Here is a 12,974-nt window from a genome sequence, read left to right on the forward strand (position 1 = left end):
CATTTATTATTTTAAACTGCCAGATACAAGTACTGACCTACCTCTGAAACTCACATACAAATTACTTTGTTCAAACACATATAAAAACCACATGAAGGGGGGATCTTTTCACCTTTGTCCCCATGTAATCATTGTGGTTATCATTTCCGATTACACGCAAACCGCTGTTAGATGCGCAAGTCAGGTGAGCTCCATTTCTTGAAAACTTGCCAGTTGCGAGAAATTGGGTCACTGGGCTTAGAAAGACTTTCTCTCAACAGAAAAGAGAGGAAGATGGGGGAAGAGAGATAAAAGGGATACAAAGGAGAGGGATCAGCATAAGACTGCATGACTATGATTTTGTTAATGGGACAATGACTCAAAAACCCATATTTATTCTACTTGGTTCTTGCACATCCATTATTGCAATAAAGCATGATAATACAATTGAAAGGAGTACACACTGTGCTGATAACTGTACATCTATGCAAATACGAAGAATCATACTGTTCTCATATCCCAACTAAGGGTCACGCCGTGCAAGACGAGTTTCATTTCTACAGCTCACCTAGAACTGCAGTCAGTTTCACGTGAAATCATCAAACGCCTGACAGAGATAGAAAAACGCACTATGAGTTTGACTGAGAAAGCTCACTGTGAGAAGGGGCTATGAACACAACCACAACACGTTTCACCACTTTCAATCTTACTAATCCCCAGACGTTGAGCATCTCAGACAGTCGATATATATACACACTACACTATAGCTGAAAGTATAAAAAAAAAAAAAAAAAACGTGTTAAGCGCTGAATATTGAAAGGCATGTGATTTATGTTACAAACCACTAAAGCCCCACTATAGGGTTGGGTTGCAAAATAATTTCTGTGTAATTTTTCTTAGAAAAGCCATATTTGAAGCTGAACAACAGTGTTGGCATTTTCCATTTCCATCACTTGCGGCACACTCAGTTCTGATGACCTGTAGATTCAGTTTCCTGCGAGCTGAGATGCCTATAGCTTGATTTCTTGTAATCCATTCATGATCTTCTGTAGTCTACGATATAGTCTACCTTCAACCAGCTTATCTTAATATTCGTGCTATGACTAACAGCAGTGATATATTGATGATTCTATAAGATGATATCCTATGAGCCACAAATACCACACTATCACTCATGTCAGGAAGCTACTCACTCACTCATTTCTGTCATACAATTAGGGAAAGATTCAACGGTTTCTAAAGAAATACTACACTTCCCTATGAGTCTCTCACATTAAAATGATGTATGAAATCTTGCATCATCCATTAAACGATATTACTATTAATAAAATACTATTTATAAGACTGGCAAAAATAAAATGGACTGTAAACAGAAGCAAAGGAACATATTGATTCATTATTGTACCTATTAAATTAGCATTTGTGGAATTTAAAGGGATAGTTCACCCAAAAATAAAAATCCTGTCATCATTTACACACCCTTATGTTGTTCCAAACCTGTATGAATCTATTTCTTCTGCTAAACACAAGATATTTAGGAGAATGTCAGTAATCAAACAGCTGACGATAGCCGGTCTGTCTGGTTACCAACATTCTTCTAATTATCTTCTTTTTTTTAGTTCAACAGAAGAAACCAACTCACACAGGTTTAGAACATAAAAAAAAAAAAAAGTTATTGGAAAAATATCCAATAAACTATGTCAAAAAAGGAATATATATATAAAAAAACATGTACATAAGATTTTATTGTGTAAAAATGTACAGCAGGCAGAGGTCAACAAAAAACAGAACTGCCTCCTCTGTTCCTTAGTGCATTTAGATGAAGAAACTTTATAAACTCAACATTTCTGGAGAACACAAGGGAGTGACCAACCTCCAGACTACGCACATAGTCGACCTTCCACAAAATGGTCCGCTAAAATTACTCTCCGCTAAATATCTGTAACATTTATTGCACAATATTAGTCAAGAGATGCTCCAGTTGTCGGTCATCAGAAGCCATTTGTCAGGATGCAGTGATCCACATCATAAAGACACCAGAAAACACTGTCTCTCCAAAAGACCTTACAAATAAACCTATAGATTAGTATCATACAAGGAATATTACTTACAGTAGCCAATTTGAATTCTGATATTATGAATTAACAGTAAATTTACATGCAAGCATCATCCGACAGAATTTTGACAGCTTTGTATTCCCGGCCATGGTCAATAGGATCGACAGAGGGTCAAAAGTGCATTACGAGTTTAAAACACTCCTCTGGAAGTTGTTTTGCATTGCCTCTTGTTAGAAAATGACTGCTAAGAATATTGCACTCACAAAACAAGACACCAACCACCCATTAAAAGTCTAGTGAAGATTATCCTGGCCCATCCCCATCATCTCTGATGACTAAAAGAAAATATAACTAACTTAAATATTTCTAACCTCTACGAATAATTTTCCCAAAAAGCCTAAAGTTTTATTAACAAACTGTTTATTGTTAACAAAATTAACATCTGCTGGTGAACAGTGGTGACAGATGCAGTTTCTGACTTCCTACAACAAGACAGGCAGTAAAGAAAATGTCCTAGTCAGCATGCACAAATCAAATAAATTGAAACTGGGAGGTGTGATTTCTGATCCTCACATCATCATATCTGATACAATAAAGGTGAGCACAAGCACATCACTTTGATCTTTTCAATAAAAGCATGCAGTTCTGCTAGCCAAATCATGTTGAAACCAGACAAAATGGTGTCATGAATTTACATACAAGAAGATAATAATCAGCATAAAAGCAATAATAAAGAATCTAATACTAAAGATCTCCACCAGGCAAATATTATGCATTCAGTGCAACGTTTGGGCACATACAGTATATTCCAATTTTGAACGATATGGTCATTTTTTTTATTTGCTAAAAATTAGCATGTTTTGATGTTATACTGCATTTAGGGCAATCACATTAACTTTGTCCAAACCGTATATTAAAAATTTCAAGTTTTTGTACCTTTTTTTATTTTAGGTATACACCTATTTACAATATATCCACAATGAGGTAGCAGGCAATATAAAGTTAAAGTCCCCATGAAATAAAATTTTAGTATGAATATGTTAGCCTTACTATTATTTATAAGCTAGTATGTTTCAAAACAACAAAAAAATGTGAATTTAGAAGACATAAGCATTCAAAACTTAGTCTCTCATTTCTGCCAATGATTTTAATAACATCACTCTGCACTTCAGTTTCTCATCAGATTTTCTGTCCAATCCAGCACTCTCTCGAGTCTAGAACCTGAAGAATTCCTCCCCCTACACTATAAATAGATGTTGAAGCTGTAATCGGTCACTTTTTCACACATTATTTTCAATATGATGAAATGGCACATAATGCACTAATATGGCGCTTTTCCACTACACAGTACCAGCTCGGCTCGGCTCAACTCGACTCGGCTTTGTTTGGTTTTCCACTGTGTAAAAGTTGTACCTGTACCTGCTTCCAGGTACTTTGTTTCGTACCACCTCCGGCGAGGTTCTAAGCGAGCTGAGGCGATACTAAAATGTGACGTGAAAATACGGTAGACTGCTGATTGGTCAGAGAGAATCATCACTATTCACTGCGTCATTGCACGCGCCAGACGGAGTATCCTGAATTAAAAACAGCAAAAACAAAAACATCCAAAAACAGCATACACTCGATTTCCTCCATTGTCCTGTGTGTGTGGGTAGCGGGCGTGTCTCGCGTAGAAGATTAAGTCACAGCAGTTTCCTGCGGCGTCTCTATGACGACCAGGTACTATTGTGGAGGTACTATCTGCAATGGGAAACGGAGCGAAAAGCGAGTCGAGTCGAGTCGAGTCGAGTTGAGCTGGTACTGGTAATGGAAAAGCGCCATTATATAGGGAATGGGGAACTATTCAGACAGTGTAATTATGCTTTCCATTGGGGTGAATGAAGTCTGATTCCATGTTAGTGTCACACGAACTGCTGCAGCACACACAGTTTGCTCCAATCCAGAGACACGACAACAGAGAGCGGATCATTTGCACAAGTCGGCACATTCCACAAAACGTATCGGACCCATTTGAATTCTGCACAGAATGCTATATTTTAAAGCGATATGGAGGAGATATGGTTAAAGATTAGGAGGAAACTTCGGCTTTACCGAGCTCAACCGCTCTGGCCGAGCTGTGACAAACCATATGCTATTGGCTATTTCAACAGTGCAGCGCTTCTGGGTTGTACGTCAGAACGTAGGCTCACTATTGGCCGATGCTGGTCATGTGTGTGATGCTGACCAATAGACGAATCCGACGAGCGTTCTGTGTAGGCTGCCATCTTGTGGCGACGCCATTACTGAGCTGTTACTAGTATGTAAACAAACCTCCGTGATAACGCAAACGCACCCTCGATGACAGCTACAGGCAGGCAGTATGACTTGTTAGGTTGATGATGTTAGACAGTGGCCTCCAGTCACAGATGAAGGTACAAACGATCTTACAGATTATTTATGAAAATAGCTTGGCAATAACTATGCTAGCTAGGCAAGCTAACGAGGAAACTATTAAAAGATCTGTCCATTTGGCAACAATAAATAAATTAATGATATCAAATCAAACGAATTCATGTTTTTATTTTGTGACCATTATTTATCTCATTTTCACATTTCAAAAGGAAAGGGTAAGGTACAGCTAACTGCTAGCGTTGTTGGTTCTCAGAGTGAGAGTCAGTCAAGCAAATACAGTAACGTTAATGCTACTAAGTTACTGCCCCAACGCGCCCCTTCGGTTGTTTTAAAGGTATTCAAGAGTATTTTCTCCTTCGCCTGGCATCCGATGATCAACAAAATGCCAACTACAGGTCACTGATAGAGGGTCAAAAAAATTATCTGAGCTCCGTATGGGTTGGTCAAATAATGCACACTCTACCAGATGATAAACACATAGTTCTTAAAGGACCTGTCCGATCTTCACAGACCATTAACAACACTTATACTGTTCAAATAACTCTGCAGAGGAAGAATAGTAAAGTTGTAGATGTAACGTTAGTGACAGTCGTAAATTGCGGGCTGTTTATTCCAGTGGACGCAACCAAACCAATAGGAGGCAATGGCGCAACGCTACCCAGCAACAGCTCAGTAATGGCGCCCGCTTACTTCCGGTAGTTTCGCCGGATTCGTCTATAGTGAGCCTACGTTCTGACGTACAACCCAGAAGCGCTGCGCTACTCTACGTGAACTCACTCAGAGGCCCACACAGAAGAAAATGAATAGTTGAATAAAGTTGTTATTTTTGTTTTTTTTGCGCACAAAAAGTATTCTCGTCGCTTGATAAACTTAAGGTTGAGCCACTGTAGTCACTTGGACTATTTTAACAATGTCTTTACTAACTTTTCTGGGCTGGCAGATATCAATTACCTTGCAGCCTATGAAGGAGTGAGACAGCTCTCAGATTTCATTAAAAATATCTTAATCTGTGTTCCGAAGATGAACGAAAGTCTTACGGGATTGGAACAACATGGGGATGAGTAATTGCTGACAGAATTTACATTTTTGGGTGATCTAACCCTTTAAGTTAAATTTATTAAACTACAGTCTTAGGAATACAACTACTACTATTACTACTACCACTACTAATAATATAATATAATAATAATTATTAATATTAGTATTGTACTTGTTTGGCTTCCTAAAACACCAGTGTGAATGTAATGTAGACTGAGAGAGACACTATCAAAACTAAAAAGAATTTGAGTTTTATTTAAAGTCCAGGCACAAGTCAATGCAAAGACTTAATTGGTCAGAATTATTCTGTTCAATTTTGACAATGAAAATGGTTTGGAGCTCTTAATTTTGAACTGTCAAAGCGCACCAGATTGATGCATTTGGCTTTAAAATGTACAACATTTTCTACTCACAAAATACTGTGGAAAAAAATGGTCAGTTGATTGATTCAAATCTCTGACCTAATGAGAGATCTATAAATAAACAGTTCCGTATACATTTTTTTTTTTTTTTTTTTTTTTTTACTAAAACACTTCTTTCCTCCAACATTCTTTCTTCCTGTAACTCTTCTAAATAATCAAATCAGTAGTTTGCAAATTAAGTAATCTATTGCAGACTTAACCAAATCACTATTATTTTGTGTCGTCATATGAAAACTTGCATCCATGCGACTTGCATTTTGATTACAGCAGGGACCGTCCCAATGAAGAAATCTGGGTTCAACTGCCTTGCACAGGAGCACACAATGGTGGTTGGCAGAGAAGTTTGGTACCAGTTAGCAATAGCATAAATGTTGCAAAGTGTAGGAAACAACAGCATCTGGTTATGCAACTTAAAGCCTATATGATGGAGAGGTCACCAACTAAAGAGGTACGTCATCAGACAAGGGAATTTTCAATTCACTCAAACATGATGGGGCAAATAGGTGAATGAGTGTTTACCGTAAGTAACCTCCAAACACCTGCTGGTAAACTTTTTACACGGATGAGGCAACGAAACCTTGACAAAACATTACAAATGAGTTAAGGGGCTGCGTAAAAAAGTAACTAAATGAATCAAGGTTTTCATGACAATGCAATTCAGGACATACAGACATAATAATCAGTGCATTGCAAATGTCAAGTCATTATATTGCTCATGAAATATTTACTCAAACTGTGACTAGCCTAAAGCCATTGACTTGATGTTTTGTTCCCATAATAATGACTGTACTGGTATATAAAAACTCTTAATGTCAAACATAATTTAACTTGTATTTATGGCAGAAACAAATGCCTGATGATTTTCTTAAAGGGTTAGTTCACCCAAAAATAAAAATTGTCATTAATGACTCACCCTCATGTCGTTCCAAGCCCGTAAGACCTCCGTTCATCTTCGGAACACAGTTTAAGATATTTTAGATTTAGTCCGAGAGCTTTCTGTCCCTCTATTGAAAATGTATGTACGGTATACTGTCCATGTCCAGAAAGCTAATAAAGACGTCATCAAAGTAGTCCATGTGACATTAGTGGGTTAGTTAGAACTTTTTGAAGCATCGAAAATACATTTTGGACCAAAAATAACAAAAACTACGACTTCATTCAACATTGTATTCTCTTCAGGGTCTGTTGTCAAACCGCGTTCACGACTCCGCAGAAAAATCTATTTAAAAATATAGCAATACCAAAACACAAACAATGTAGAATAGCTTGAATACAGCGTGCGTCTCCCTCAGACTGTAAACGAAGCTCGGGCGCACCAGATAACATGTCAGCAGCGTCCTACGTCAGCAGTGTCACTGCGGAGTCGTGAACGCGGATTGACAACAGACCCTGAAGAGAATACAATGCTGAATAAAGTCATAGTTTTTGCTATTTTTGGATCAAAATTTATTTTCGATGCTTCAAAAAGTTCTAACTAACCCACTAATGTCACATTAACTACTTTGATGACGTCTTTATTAGCTTTCTGGACATGGACAGTATACCGTACATACATTTTCAATGGAGGGACAGAAAGCTCTCGGACTAAATCTAAAATATCTTAAACTGTGTTCCGAAGATGAACGGAGGTCTTACGGGCTTGGAATGACATGAGGGCGAGTCATTAAATGACAATTTTCATTTTTGGGTGAACTAACCCTTTAACATGTTTTACAGCCTGATGACCACAACAGCAAAGGTTGCAGGTTTAATACCAAGTAGCATCCAGGAAATAAAGACAGTGCCTGATCATAGTGCTGATCAGCATTTACCATGGAGCAAATATCATAATCTAGGGTTGCTCTATGTAAACTGTTGAATAAAGAAGATGGAACATTCATATTCACAGAATTGTAAATTGCTTATGAATGGAAAGTTGATCAAAGGAAGTGAAATGTAGAAATGACCACAAAAAAAAACAGGGCATTTTGTTATCTATACTGAAGACAGCAGATGATGATGATGATGATGACTCACCACTCCATTACAATAAGAAGGCACTTCCTGTTTTGGTAGAGATTCTCATAGACGTCAACAATTCTGACGATATGGGTACAGGAGGAAGCCCGCCAGTGCATCTCCACCTCTCGTCTAGCTTTGGGACAGTCATGAAGCATCTACAATAGAGAACGAAAATGAGCATTAAAAACTAAAGTTTGTGAAAAATATTATTAATATTAATAATAATAAAATAAAAGCACAAAATAATATGACATATGGGGAAAAAATAACAGGAATTACAGTGAGGAAAATAAGTATTTGAACACCCTGATACTTTTCAAGTTCTCCCACTTGGAAATCATGGAGGGGTCTGAAATTGTCATCGTAGGTGCATGTCCACTGTGAGAGACATAATCTAAAAAAAAAAAATCCAGAAATCACAATGTATGATTTTTTTACTATTTATTTGTATGATACAGCTGCAAATAAGTATTTGAACACCTGAGAAAATCAATGTTAATATTTGGTACAGTAGCCTTTGTTTGCAATTACAGAGATCAAACGTTTCCTGTAGTTTTTCACCAGGTTTGCACACACTGCAGGAGGGATTTTGGCCCACTCCTCCACACAGATCTTCTCTAGATCAGTCAGGTTTCTGGGCTGTCGCTGAGAAACACGGAGTTTGAGCTCCCTCCAAAGATTCTCTATTGGGTTTAGGTCTGGAGACTGGCTAGGCCACGCCAGAACCTTGATATGCTTCTTACAGAGCCACTCCTTGGTTATCCTGGCTGTGTGCTTTTCGGGTCATTGTCATATTGGAAGACCCAGCCTCGACCCATCTTCAATGCTCTAACTGAGGGAAGGAGGTTGTTCCCCAAAATCTCGCAATACATGGCCCCGGTCATCCCCTCCTTAATACAGTGCAGTCGCCCTGTCCCATGTACAGAAAAACACCCCCAAAGCATGATGCTACCACTCCCATGCTTCACAGTAGGGATGGTGTTCTTGGGATGGTACTCATCATTCTTCTTCCTCCAAACACGTTTAGTGGAATTAGACCAAAAAGTTCTATTTTGGTCTCATCTGACCACATGACTTTCTCCTATGAGAATAGGATTTTTTTTTTTTTTTTAGATTATATCTCTCACAGTGGACATGCACCTACAATGACAAGACCCCTCCATGATTTCCAAGTGGGAGAACTTGCAAAATAGCAGGGTGTTCAAATACTTATTTTCCTCACTGTATATATACACTGTGTGTGTGTGTGTGTGTGTGAGTGAGTGAGTGAGTGAGTGAGTGAGTGAGTGAGTGAGTGAGTGAGTGAGTGAGTGAGTGAGTGAGTGAGTGAGAGTGTGTGTGTACAGTTTAAAAGTGCAGAACAACCACATATGAATAGGTGTCGTTGAGAGGATTTCTGGAGTTTTGCCTCCCTCTAGTGGTAACAAAGTAATATGCAAGTCAAGGAACTGGATGATCAGACAATCCTGACAAAACTGATCAGATTCTAGTCTAGAGTTCTCAATGGGCCTGAAAATTACAACCCGACCCGACCCACCCGTGGCTTTTAAAGCCCGGACACGATGTAACCCGACACATCATCATGAATTATCTGCCCGAACCCGGCCAGACGATAATTTTTTTTTTTCTCTCATACACAGATTATCATGACCAGCAGACGGGAATTCAAATCAACCTTTAATGTTCATGCCTTTTAACTATACAAACAATTCAGTTATTCAGTTTTCACACTAAAATGATGCAGTGATACTCTTTTAAATGAGTTTCATGAATGACCTCATAAATCCATTTGTAACGATTTAAATTTCACACATCCTTTTTTTCAAAAATAAAGCATGTAACTTACTGTAGGCAACTAGCCCAAATGCCCTTCATATTTTTTTAAAGGATGACCTTTTAAAATATACAGAACATTTATATGGTTGCGTAAAGTTAACAGCCACTTTCACTCCCAACTCACATTTCAGAGCCCTGGAAAATGAAGCAGTATTTTATGAATGCTAAGAGCAATGACAGCATTGAAAATGTCAAATATAGACTCTCAATCCCAAGACCTGACTGAAACGTCACTGACAGCAGAATGTGGTCCAGTCGTAAAGCTAGGTTTAACTCACTAAAAGAGACTTACAGACTCTTGTTTCTGAGATTTTTGCTTTTAGGATGATAGGTTAGGATGACAGGTAGATAGTTTTAAATTCCAAATTAATATTAGGCCTCTATGAGACGAGGAACACAGGATGCTTCCTATCATAAAGGAAACTCTGGAATGATATTCATGTTAATTCACACTAAAGCACTTGATTGAGTATAAATGAAAAGCACAAAGAAAAGGACCTATGGGATAGGCTACTATACTACACCAGCTATGTATGACAAGCAGTGGAAAGAATCCTTCTGGGTTGAGGGGCGGGGCTTCATGTCCAGATAGCTGGCTTAGAGGTCTCAGGATTCCTCTTTTTGCACACCACCAAATCACGCCTGTCAAACCGCTTAATTCTCACATCAGCCTACAGGGGGCTAAACAGCCTATTTGGCAGAGCTTTCAGGAACTTTCATTTGTTTCATGCCAACCAAGTATAGTGATTCAGACCTACTTGACTAATGAGAGAAGATGGGTATCACAAACGTAAACAAAGATGGAAAAATATTAAAGATATGTAACATGCAGACACATCTGATGCTACCCAGACACTGCACAAACAAATGACAGCAGTCACAAAGCCTCTCCCTCACCAAAGCCATCTCTTCTCAAGCACAGACAGATAGCTGCAATATTCAATTTCAAGGTGGCATTTCACCAATGCTCAGCAGATCACAAGTTTTTTGTTCATCTTGGTAGAATATTCATTAGCCTATAGAGTGAGATGGACCTGAATTACTCCACTCCTATTTGCTTACTGTCATTTCAAATACCTAAATAGGGTTTGTTAAATGTTTTTGACATCTGATAGCATTTTAAATCACAGATGAGATAACCTACCGGTAAATATATCAAGGTCCAATTCCACACTGTTGTAGAGCTGATCTGATGTGTTCATTTCATTCACGAAATGAAAATGGAAGCAGTGCGACTTACTATAATACAATTGAAACCATTAAAAAAAGCAAAAACCTTGGTGAGCAAAACAGGTAGCATACATTAAGACATTAATAAACTGTAAAAAAAAAAAAAAAAAAAAAGATTCTACATTCTGAATCTGTAGCCAACTAATTCGTGATGGACACTGGATATTTTTTCCTCATGTAATGTTATGTACTGATGTAAAAATTACCTTTTTTACTTGATAAAACTTGAAAGGAGGAAGGGGTGATCGGGGAGATGCACTTATACAGATCTACTGTCTGAAAAGACTAAGCCTGAGTCCTCTGACAGAGACAGTTAAGATCCAGTTCTTGGAGCTACCAGAAATCACTGTGGCTGTTTTTTAAGTAACTACAGACCTTGTAACATTTTAGAGTGCCATACACAATCCATACAAACAAGAACTGCGTCAGGTCTGAGAAAACACTCAGGGTATTGTATCTAGATCTGAAATAAAGCACAGTCTGGTAACTTGAGACACCTTATTGTTCAAGCGACATGTAATCATATGCTGAGCTGACGAACAAAGTGTTGCCAAGCCAACATAGACCAATTATTGCCGTCACTGGTCTAATTCCTGCTTTTTTGTGAAGACCAGGAAGAAAAGCTTGAAACACATCCCTCAGAAACCAACAACAAGGTTTGATCTCTCAAACGCCAAGCCAACTGAATGGCAATTTGCAAAGCAATTTGCAATTTGCATATGTGTGTGCTCTGGGCATGAGCGCACAAAAAAAAACATCTTTCAGACAACAGAATGCTTTAAAAACAAATCGAAATTTGACACATGCATATGATAAACTTAAATAACGACGCAACGTGCTTGTACAGAAGATGTGGTGATGTGAAGGCATGTGCGCAGAGAGGAGACGTGATAGCACTGAATCCCTCTCGCTGTTTGTGAAATTATGTCTCACAGAAAGTTTTCAAATTACTAATTTGATCTGGTAATCTGTGTGGATTAATCTGCTCATTCAACCAAGAAGCTAATTGTATAAATGTTTGTGGGAATTTACAGCCTTATAAATGTGAAACCTGTGGGAATTAATAAAATTAAGCGCAACACCCACACTCCCGCACCGAAATTCAAGCCCTAATAATGTTCGCAACATAAATGGCTTATAAAGAAATATGTTATACTTAAATTAAAGGGCACCTATTTTGTTACAAGATGTAAAATAAGTCTCTGATGTTCCCAGCAAGGTTATTATAGTTTTGCTTTTTTAAATTAGTTTTTATTTAAATATCGTTTTCAATTTTGCTTTAAATTTCAGTTTAGTTTTAGTTGGTTTCATTAATGGTTTTGTTAGTTTTAGTTTAGTTTTTATTTTACAAACACATTTCTATTTAGTTTTTATTTTATTCAGTTTCAGTATTAGTAATTATAGTTTAGCAGAGCAAACAGAACACTTCCAGACCAAAGCGAGACGTTTAATTTCAGCAAAGTTTAATGTTTGCACAGATTACAGTTAACTCTTGTGCAGACATCTTAATAATAAAAATAAAATAATGGTTTGAGATTGAACAAAGCACCAAATAAATGGAACTTAAAAGTATACAAGAAAAAACTATGAAAAAGACAGACAAACTAATTAATATTAAAGATAAAATCTTGTTAAACATGCCTAGTTTACTTTTTTCAGCTTTACAATGTAGCAGAGTGACCACTGGTACATTTATAAAAAAAAAAAAAAAAAAAACTCAATTCATCTGGCTACAGCCAACACAACCTGCTGTGAAGCAAGTGTGATTAGGCTAAATAATGAAGTATGCAGTGTGTACATGTTTTTCTATTCTGGTGGGGACTTAAACCTGAATGCACACAGACTCATGGGGACTCGTGTCACTGTGGGGACCTAAAGTGAGGAAACAAGCTTATAAATCATACAGAATGAGTTTTTTTTTTTTTTTGAAAATGTAAAAATGCAGAAAGTTGTGTGTGATGGGTAGGTTTAGTGGTCGTGTGAGTGAGTGAGTGAGTGAGTGAGAACAACTATGTTCATT

The 12,974-nt window shown here is 37.7% G+C and overlaps 1 protein-coding gene across 1 annotated transcript in view; it reads right to left on the reverse strand.

Moving 5' to 3' along the window:
• Nucleotides 1-12,974, reverse strand: part of mapkapk2a (MAPK activated protein kinase 2a) — a 44,983-nt gene that overhangs the window by 3,664 nt on the left and 28,345 nt on the right. The window contains exon 2 of the mRNA XM_081357837.1: nucleotides 7,904-8,043. Coding sequence (XP_081213963.1) covers nucleotides 7,904-8,043 — 140 coding nt within the window. The remainder of the gene's footprint in view (nucleotides 1-7,903; nucleotides 8,044-12,974) is intronic.

This window comes from Scardinius erythrophthalmus, assembly GCF_964197995.2.
Source record: "Scardinius erythrophthalmus genome assembly, chromosome: 25".
In the NCBI taxonomy this organism is placed as follows: Eukaryota; Metazoa; Chordata; class Actinopteri; order Cypriniformes; family Leuciscidae; genus Scardinius; species Scardinius erythrophthalmus.